This window comes from Bidens hawaiensis, unplaced genomic scaffold, assembly GCF_021521415.1.
Source record: "Bidens hawaiensis isolate Kalapana, Puna unplaced genomic scaffold, B.hawaiensis_p1.1 tig00014404_1, whole genome shotgun sequence".
In the NCBI taxonomy this organism is placed as follows: Eukaryota; Viridiplantae; Streptophyta; class Magnoliopsida; order Asterales; family Asteraceae; genus Bidens; species Bidens hawaiensis.
Genome location: NW_027492246.1, coordinates 652,704 through 662,891, shown reverse-complemented (window position 1 = coordinate 662,891; position 10,188 = coordinate 652,704). Strand labels below are relative to the sequence as shown.

The following is a 10,188-nucleotide window of genomic DNA, read 5'->3' as shown; positions in this document are numbered from 1 at the left end:
ACTTGATTCCGTCTATATAGACAAATAAAAAAATTAAATAACAAGCCAGCTCGATCTTGAAAAGTTACTCACGAGCCAAACAGAAGCTTCAAAACTATAGCTCGAAACAACCCGAGCTCAAGCTTAAACAAGTTCAAGCTCGACCAATTTCACACAACATCCTCAAGTACAACACCAAAAATATTACCTAATTCATGACACAAAAGGATTTCAACCCTAAGCCTAAAAAATAGAAAAAAATGAATAAATAAAAACAAAAAAATAAAAATAAATAAGAAAAAGAAAGAAAATCATTAATAGTTTTTGTACACAAACAACATTCAAATCCTACCCACTACAACTTCATAATCTATGTATTTTTCTAAATAATTTTCCACTATTTCTCAAAACATTATCTCTACCCACAAAAAAAAAAGGCTACAATTATGCATTTAATTAAATTGTACAACTATTACTGCACATGTAACCATACTCACCTCTAAACTTCAGATTTAACAGAAGGCTGAGATAATTCTTTATCAGCAAAATGCAAAAGCCTTCTAAGTCTGAGAACCATATCGCAATGAAACGGAAGTGCGGTTCGTCTTTCTAAATACCCCGGGCTCACAGTCATCCAGGATAACGCGTGCAATTCAGCAGCCACGCGTTCTAAGATCAAATGGTTTTCCATTCCCGATTTGCCAATGCTTTTCCCTTTTTCGTTATTATGGTTACTGTTATTATTAGTATTACTGTTATTATTGTTACTGCCGTAATAGTCGAAAAGTCCGACGGATAGGACCGAAGGCCATTCTTCTTTGCAATTGGTTCTAGAGTCTTTTCGCATAGAAGGGACGGCTTTTGAGACGACGAAGCCTGTGGATATGGGAATGGCGGAGCCTTTGCTGTGGAGGAGGTGGGCTAGCGGTTGGGATTCGGAGGTCAGGCAGGTCGGGAGCTGGAGCGGGTTTGGTGGGAGGAAACGCATGCTAGGGGAGGGTACGAATATATACGATGTGGATGCGGACCCCAGAGATTTTACGGGTGTGAATCCTTCAACATAGCAAGATTGGCCCATTACTCCACTGCCTTGAGTTGTGCCTGTTGCAAGATTATAAAGTTTATTGATATCTTAGTTCTTAAACAAACTTGGCCCACTCAACAGCTTTTTAAAAATAACAAAACACACGGTTGTGTTTTTATTTTCTGAACATTCTGACATAAATTTTAACGAAAACCAAGTGATTTTCAGGAAAAAAACTGTTTTTTTTGGTCTCGTAGAACGATTTCACCAACTTTTGAAGATGAAATCCAAGTGACTTCTATTTAATTATTATTCAGAAATAATAAATAATAATCGTTTAAATCTAATTACGGAACTGTATTAAAATACTTATAAGAAAAAAAACACTCACTATTCACACTCGCTAGATATAACTCATTTTTATGAGTGAGTGGCTCTATGCTTACATAGCGCCTACGTGGTGTCAGTGTGAGCAACATAGGTGCCAGGAAACGCTTAACCACTTATTTGTTATGCCCTGGTGAGTGTAATTGGTGATTTTTTTTTTTGGTAAAATATTTTAATACAATATAGTGATTATCTTTAAAAAACTATTATTAAATATTTTTAGACAATAAATAAATAAAAGTCATTTGGATATCATCTTCAAAATTCTGTGAAAGCCGTCTACACAACCAAAAATAGCTCGTTTTCCGTTGAACTTTATGTCGGAATGTTCAGAAAAAATTATACAAAGCTGTGTATATTGCTTTTTTAAGCTATGCAAGTTATTTGAGAAAAAATCAAACTAAATGTTTAAAGAATATTACAAACTTTTATCTTTTTAACAGAAAAAGGGTAAACTAACCTGGAGACGAATCCGCTTGATAAACTAACTGTAGTGAATGGTCAACAGAAACCGATACAAAAGTAATGCTTTGCACCCATTGAAGCAACCCCTTTGAGTTATCCATTGCAATATGACTGCCACCGAGCTGCTTCCTACCCAAAGGTTGACCAAGTCCGCCTTTCAAATAGTTTGACCCTTTGGTGTGAGACTGTAAATTCCTATCTTGAATAATACTCATATCTTGTGGGCCACCATTGCTGCTAGCGGTCATTCCATCGGGTACCGACCGTCTAAGCTGCAATGACCACTTTTTCACCTCGGATCCGCCAATAGAATAAAGAGCCTTTTGCCATTCTGCTTACAAGTCAAAATATATCATTAATTTAATCAATACAATTAGAAAAATCAATAAAAAAAAGGCAATGAATAATGACATCATACCTTGGCATTCAAGCTCAAAAAAACAACCGATTCGCGTGATAACAAAATCATGAGGTCTAGCGGGAGTTGAATCCGAAGAACACGCCTGTAAAATCTGACACCCTTGTTGTAAAATTTGAACAAAAAGAAATTGTAATCCTTTTGTGTCTTGTCGACTACTAATTCCACCAAACGGGAACGTACAGCTGTCAAGCAATTCGCCTCGAGAATCGGTCCATATGCAAACTAGCCACCGCCAATCCTCGGTCCAACCATAGCAACAATGCAGGCCCAGGGGTTGTTTGTGACCCGACCCAAACCCGTCATCAGACCCGTCCATTTGAGAGCCCATCCCAGTATCTGAACTCGTACCGTCATCAGATAAAAGCTTTAACGAATCCGGTGACAGCCCGCGTTCAGACGAACCAGGCTCCGCCAGAATAAAAAGCGGCTCGAACATGTATTTCAACTCATCTTGAATATAATACTCCCCAGGCCTGTCAGACCGGGTCATCTGCCATGAGTTATCCCATACGCCGGCCCGTAACCCAGCATCCAGTTCACCCTCTCGTGGGCCCATTCGCGGGCCGAGAGAATCTTTCCACATCCCTTGCATCGAAGAACTCATCTGCATCATACTTGAATGAGATTGAGGCCGGCCCGATACCGAAACGGAGGGCATGACATCAGCAGACGATCCTCGGGAGATTTTTCGGGCTTTATTGTAGACCGTGAATGCAATCTCTTTGAGAATAATGGGCTCATTAAGAGACGGGCTTGTGACACGAAATATTGCATCAACGGTCACGACCTGTAACACCAGTTTAGGGATGCTAAAACCAGAAATTGTCACAACATTTGATATTGATGCATCGTCTACAGCTGTAGAACAACTTAACGCCTTCCCGACTTGATTCTGCATTGCGGTTCTTCTTTCTTTGTCGGATGATGGAAATACGACTGAACCAATAGCCACACATGATTCAACAACGGTTTTCAAAACCGCCACGGGCTCGGGAAACGGGCACACCACATATATTACCTGATTAAAATACCCCAAAATTATTAATATGACCTTTCACAGACATATGTAAACAGTTAATTGATTATGAAATTTTGAGAATAAAACACTTACTGTACAAGGAGTGCTGTTCCCTTCTTTTGAAGTAGGAGCAAAACAGGAATTGAGTTTTAGGGCTTTCAAGACCTTAGAGAGTGACTTCAAGAAACTTGTTAAATCCCATCCATTAGACAACGAAAGAAAATAATCACTAATTGATCCCACTAAAGACGCACTATCGCTTTCAATCTTCATTGATTGAGGGCAATCAAGTAAAACAAAACCGGAAGAAGAGCATTTTCCCAAATCTTTGGCAGTTTGGTTTCCAAAATTTTGAGGTGAATGAGTTCCTAATTTGCAAGTCTCATACACTGCAGGAAAGTTAGAAATGAAATTGGCACAGACCGAAGTTATGATTAAATGTACAAAAAATAAAATTAAAATATTTATTTATCACACACCTGTCTCTAGTTGTTGGAAAAAGTCTGCAGCCGCTGTTGTAAGGGGATCGATATCAGGACAAACGACACAGTAATTCATCTGCCATATTAAGGAAAGCAAATAACTAACAGTGAAAATTTGTGTTAACTGAAGGGGCAAAATAGAAATTTTCTCGCATATTTCTGCATAGCGTAATGTTCAAAAGAAGCAAATAATAATGGGAAGCAAATAATTAAACGTGAAAACTTGTGTCAACGTTAAGGGGCAAATTAGTAGTTTCCTCACATGTTTCTTTAAAGCATAAGGTTCAAAAGGAGCTTTTTCCCAGTGTTGAAGAGCGGTTGCTGAGGTTTTTAGCCAATCATCCTGGTACCTGTTGCATCCATTACTTTTAGATTTGAAATATTGACAATTTATTCCACTAAAATAATTTGCCATTTTCAAACGTATGAACTAAAGTATAATTAAAACCATACCCGACAAGAATAGCAGGAATAGGAATTACAAGAAGTGCAGGCCTGAGTCCTAGTTGCTGCTCCGACTCGCTTATGTCATCCACTCGAGTTCCATCTGTCACATATATCCATCTTATTATTCTTGGTAAGATACATAAAACAAACATAGGGGGTGTTTGGATGTGAATTTTGAAATACTCAATAACTAGAAATAGTGTGCCGACTAAAATGTGGACCCACCAGCAGACTGAGATGGGCTTATTGGTTCGACCAAAGAATCATTTATGCTAGCAGATGATTCAGCTGAAAATACATCAGTTTGACCGTTTCGCCCTTTGCACCAATCAGTTACAGTCAAGGGCCCATCAAAAGTTCCAAAGGCTGATTTCAAGGCTGATTTAATGTCAGTCTGTAGCAAAGTGATGGCATATGATGCATGCACCTGAAACACCCAACAATAAGGTTACTTAATATTGAATATAGTGTTTTAACCTTAACAGAGAAAATATAAAGAACAAAAGCTTACATCAGCCGAAAGTGGGTCTGCCAGCTCAACACCCGCAATGTCAAGAGAATGACAGGAAGACAAAACCCCACCACAACCTGCATGAACCAAAGCAGGCCCACATGAAAACCCGCGTCTCAACTGTTCCTGCATGGCCAGCCAACCATAAGGCCCGTCCCCACAATCCGCATCTAATGTCACATCAACAAAAGACGTTGCTTGTTGAACAAGCAATGGCATTCCATCTAAAAGCTCCAAAAGCGGTTGCCTTTGACCATATGACAACATTCCCTCTTCATTAAACGAATTATGAGGTAACGAACCAAACGGTTCCATACTCGATGTCATGGGTTTTGAACCTTTAGTGACACCAACTGTTCGCCAAACACCAACAGGTGGATTCAGAGGCCCATCAAGCAGCCCGCCATCTAAATCACCCGCGATTCTAACAGGTATTGTTTCTTTTTTCTTTATATCATATTTGTTAGATATGTTATCTGGTAAACCACTTGATTCACCATGCATTTGATACAAAGCATTACCTCCAGATAACCGACTCATTTGCAACGAGCTGGTCGGAGTCAATAACGTATGCCTTATCTTGCACATAAAAGCTTGAAACATAATACACTCTAGCTCATTTGCAATAGAGGTTTTTGACGATATAAGAAAACTTTCAGTTATCTTATTCCGGGTAGATGCTCTAAAACCCGTGTTTGAAGAATTAAAACCCGAAAAAGCTGACGGTGCAACATCTTCAACAATATTGTCACACGATGACAATTTTTCGTCTTTTTTATCATTCTTTCCACTTTCAACATGAGTGTAGAATTTCTTTGATTGAAGTAAGTATTTGTCTTTTGAATTTGCACCAACGATTGTTTTATCATCAGATATATCGTGTTGTGGAGGTGTTGCAGAGTAAATGTAGTTATTGGTACTTGAATTTGCACTCTCTGCTGTTCGGGATTTTGGGATGTACGGGCTTTTAATAAGAGATGATAATGCATCGGTTGTTGGGGTTTCAACTGCTCCATATTCTGGAGCAAATGTCATTAACGCTTCCGCTTTTATCAAATAATCAAATTCACTGGAAGTAGGTGCGGGTGGATTGTAGTTCATTGATCCAGAAGATAAAGCATCTTTTGTAAATTCTTGATTTTTGCTTATTGATTCCTCTATGACAGTTGATGGTGGGTTAAAACTCTCAAATGATGAAAACCCGACTGGTAAAATCATAGGGTCAGACGTATCAATCATCCCAGTAAACGGGCTGCTACTTGCATCTCCACCATCGGTTGCAGAAAACATGGGCGTCTGTGATTCCTCGGTCCCTGGAGGCTTTTCACCATACACAAAAACATCAAACTTGTATAGCATATAAGTGTTCAATAAAATGCATATGTAGCGTTTGATTAAATGCATATGTAGCGTTTGATGAAATGCATATGAAGTGTTTGAAGAAATGCCTAGAACAAAAACTAATTTAAAAGGGAAAAACTTTCAGCCTTTTGTTACTTACCTCTCCAAATGGCAAAACGTCATTTTCAAAAAAATCACCAAAATCTCCAAACTCAGAGAGAAGTGCTTGGATATCCATGACAACGCCTTTGTCATCATCATCCCAGTCCCACCCAGACCCGCCTTGATCATTGTTGATTGAATTATATCCATCTTGTTGTGCATTAATGATTGCACCAGCTGGACCATATGACTCACCCATCCCAGCTCTGGATCGCTTACTACCCTGCAAAATGTAAACAAATTACAGCCCGTTTTGGGGTTTTATTTTATGAATTTACTAACTTATATAAATGGTTAATAACTCATACCAGTTTGGAGCCATCAATATGCATTTGGTCAGCAGTAGGCAAACCGGACTTCATGCAAGATAGTGAGTCAGCATCAGCCTCAAGATCACCGGTTTCACAAGTCATTCTATAATCACTGTCACTAGACGAACTAGTGCTAATGCTACTACTATTACTATTTCCACTACTATTGTAACCATTTTGAGCCCGCATGTCATTATCATGCCATGATCCATCCATGGTACCGAAAGCATCACTGTTACACACCAAACGAATATTATCGTATAATGTAGTATATAATCGAGTAAATAGCTGTCTAAATTTTATATAATAGAACTTGCCATTGCATAGAGAATGATGAACTGGATAATGATGGGCCCATCCAATTTTGAAGCCAGAATCTACAAGATAAGTAAATGTAATATATATTTGAGAATCTCCATGGTACGTAACAAACATTTACATCTTTTTCATGTGAAAATATCATTTTCTTGGAATATCTTACCCCGAATTTATTCCCAATCCAATCCATGCACATAACTTTAACATGAAATATTTTACATTGGATAATTATAATTTATATTTTACACATTAACTTTTTTAAGTTAAATTAGCTTATTAGTTTATTTATAAGACTAAAAACAAATTATTTTAGTTTGATCCTTCATCAACTAAAATCATTTTGTAAAATATATGCAGTACTCATTGTATGTCTGAATGGGGTAATTTTAGTAATATATATTTCAGAGGTTAACTTTTGCCTTTTATGTTAATTAGTATGTGAATTATGGTGTGATGAATAATACCAGAACTCACAAAAAAGTTGGTGCGGGGTGATGTATAGCGTTACATAAAGAAAAAACTACACTATTTTGTTGTCTTTGTTAAAGATGTTTTATATTGAATTTTACACCATTTTTGGTGTTTAGGTGCATACAATTAGTATAGTGAAAGTATTGACTACACTGCAAAATGATTTTTATAAAAATAAAAGATGAAGAAATAGATGGATGAGATGCCTTTTTAGAGATGATCTAGCAGATGATGTTTGCACAAGTGGCACAAGGACTGCCTCGGCCGGATAAATAAATGTTTTTTCATATTCTTTTGTGACGCCAAGAGATTCAGATATATGATTCTTTGAACTCGTATTTGAATTTGGTGGAAGTGATTTTTCACTTTCAGCAGTTTCACACCCCAGGGTTACCTCAAGGTAACAGTTTTGGCCCCTCAATTGGCAGCCAGAACTTTGGGAAAACTGGTTTGGAAGTCCTACAATCCCATTTATAGCCTTAAACTTCCCAGAACTGTAAGATTGTGTTTGCAAGAAAAGAAAATAAAAAAGAATCATGAGTGTTTTCATCAACAAATCATCAAGAAAATACGTTTATAAATGATGGTTGGTAATATTGTAATAATGGTAACTCTACCTCAAATATAACTGCTTCACAAGGTCGCCTGGACAAATTCTAGTTATTCTGCCACGCATTCCATGAGGTGAAACAATAACTGCAAAAGTCAAAACTTCAAGATCACTGTACAATTCAAGAGCACTAAAATCTAAAGATGATGCATAAAGTGAAGTAAAATGACCTGGAAGCCTGACACTGGAATTGCTAGATGTGCGTTTTAAGATCGTCTCCATGTCCCCACTTGAAAGTGCCCTAACATGCCTGATAACAAAAGGGTTATAAAGTTACTCATATAGCAATTCAAACCTCAAAAAATGACAAAAGAAAAAAAGAAATGAAGTTAACAGACTTTGCTGATATTATGACATGAACAAATATGCCCTCCTCCGTTGCAGTAAAGGTGAATTCAAGCACCGGCTGGCCTCTCCTACAAAGGTCAAAATGTCAACATGTGTTGATATATTCAAGGGTGAAATAATCAACATTACATTGTTTTGCACACCTGAATAGCTCTTCTCCTTGTGAAGATGGGTGGTATCTTGAGAATACATCCCCAAATCTCATATATGAAAGCCCCATTAAAGCTCTATCGACAAAAATTAAGTAAAGAAGTAACGTTATTAAAATAATTGTTTGCAAGAGTTGAATGTAAAGCATAATAGAGTATGGATAAAGGAAACCTTTCGATACAATTCTTTAACGCTTGAGAAAGTGCAGCTGCCACCTCTTCAGAATCCCCAGGTGCTAACCACACTCCAGATGCAAAACCTATGGCACATTATAAACATAAATCAATATGATTCAAAACTACAAAACGTGTAAAACAAAAGTATTAAAAAAATTAAGTATTATTAGCATACCTCTTAGTTTAGATACAGCGGCTTTGGCCTTATCAACAACAGATGAATGTCGGCCCGGGATGAAAAGCCATAACTTGATTTTCTCGTCTGCAAATTTAGTAAAGTAACAACTTAACCAGATGAATACATATGGTGATTTAATTCTTGAAACGTGTGATGGAGAAACAGATAATTACCAGGGTTATGTAGACCCTGAGATGGATCCCAAGGCCCAACAAAAGAATTGCCCCACATGCTAAGAAACCCATCCTTTTGTAGCTGTAAATGGGATGAAATAACCAACTGTGCAGCAGCGTCCTTCTGATTCGAATTTAAACTGTCCAAAACACTTAAAACTCTCACTAACTTGAACATAAAAGGGCCAGATAATAAGACAGTATTGGCTTGTTGCAGAACATAATATATATTGCAAGATCTAAAGTTATCAAAACAAGGAACCTTCTATCGGATAGGTTGGCGTCAGATTCATTTGGGAGAAACTGGAACCATGACACTTGATGTAGACCGCCCTTGAAAAAAGTCAAATCAAGAAACATATGAATAATTAAGAGGTAAGTCATCAATTCATCATTATCATTGATTTTAAGTGATCTTTGCAAAATTCAATCAGAATTCCAATTCATTATGCCCCATCTAAAAATAGAGTATCATTCATTAAGTTCTCTAGATGCATAGGTAAACGCACGTTCAAAATGGAAGAAAACTCCGTACATTACCTAACCAAATATAACTCAGATTCAATCACGTGCGTTAACATGTACAACTGTATACCACAACTAATAGCCATACAAAATCATAATAATTTATACAAAAGTAAAGGAAAGATGCATACGATTTTGAAGACATTTGTCCACATCACTAACACAACTGAAGGCCCTCAAAAAATTCAAATCAAGTCAAGACTTTGTGTTATTCCAGAGATTGCATATCCAAGGCCACATAAATAAATGCATTCAATCAAACTGAAAAACAGAACAAAACAAAATCAAATGACACTATTAGTAAAAGAAATGAAATCAAGTCAAGATTTTATGTGTTATTCCAGAGATTGCATATTGAAGACCAAATACATATATGTATTCAGTGTAACTGAAAAACAGAACAAAACAAAATCAAATCAAAATGACACTTTAGTAAATGAGATCAAGAATAATTTAACAGATCAAATAATAACCAAACAGTAGATATCAGATTCTTGCGAAGGTAATAACTTAGCGCTCATATGATGTGTGAGAGGTATCATAATCACTGACTAGCTAACCCTATAATAGCAAACATAATTCAACTCAGGCACAATTGAACTAATATCCCCTGATTACAGACAAAACCTCCCAAAAATCTTAGCATACACATAGCTAGGGTTAAATTTGATACCAATTTGATACCAGCCAA

The 10,188-nt window shown here is 37.0% G+C and overlaps 1 protein-coding gene across 1 annotated transcript; it reads right to left on the bottom strand.

The window, feature by feature from the left end:
• Positions 1-268: 268 nt before the first annotated feature.
• LOC143546604 (mediator of RNA polymerase II transcription subunit 13-like) lies at positions 269-9,758 on the bottom strand. Its single transcript, XM_077038239.1, has 22 exons — positions 9,629-9,758; positions 9,235-9,305; positions 8,973-9,112; positions 8,797-8,883; positions 8,617-8,704; positions 8,439-8,522; positions 8,286-8,363; positions 8,118-8,197; positions 7,955-8,033; positions 7,544-7,831; positions 6,866-6,925; positions 6,546-6,780; positions 6,236-6,460; positions 4,735-6,054; positions 4,449-4,650; positions 4,230-4,323; positions 4,039-4,126; positions 3,774-3,852; positions 3,388-3,683; positions 2,274-3,294; positions 1,851-2,186; positions 269-1,080 (listed from the first exon to the last, which is right to left on the bottom strand). The coding sequence occupies exons 1-22, from the start codon at positions 9,650-9,652 to the stop codon at positions 479-481; spliced, it is 5,577 nt and encodes a 1,858-aa protein (XP_076894354.1). The 5' UTR covers positions 9,653-9,758; the 3' UTR covers positions 269-478.
• Positions 9,759-10,188: the final 430 nt, after the last annotated feature.

Bases quoted from the DNA above. Each gene is read 5' to 3' on its own strand.
- LOC143546604 (XM_077038239.1), bottom strand. From the start codon at position 9,652: ATGTGGACAAATGTCTTCAAAATC. The intron at 8,364-8,438 runs GTGTGCAAAACA...TGACCTTTGTAG, and splicing joins CAAGGAGAAGAGCTATTCAG to GAGAGGCCAGCCGGTGCTTG. The intron at 6,055-6,235 runs GTAAGTAACAAA...TATGGTGAAAAG, and splicing joins ACGTTTTGCCATTTGGAGAG to CCTCCAGGGACCGAGGAATC.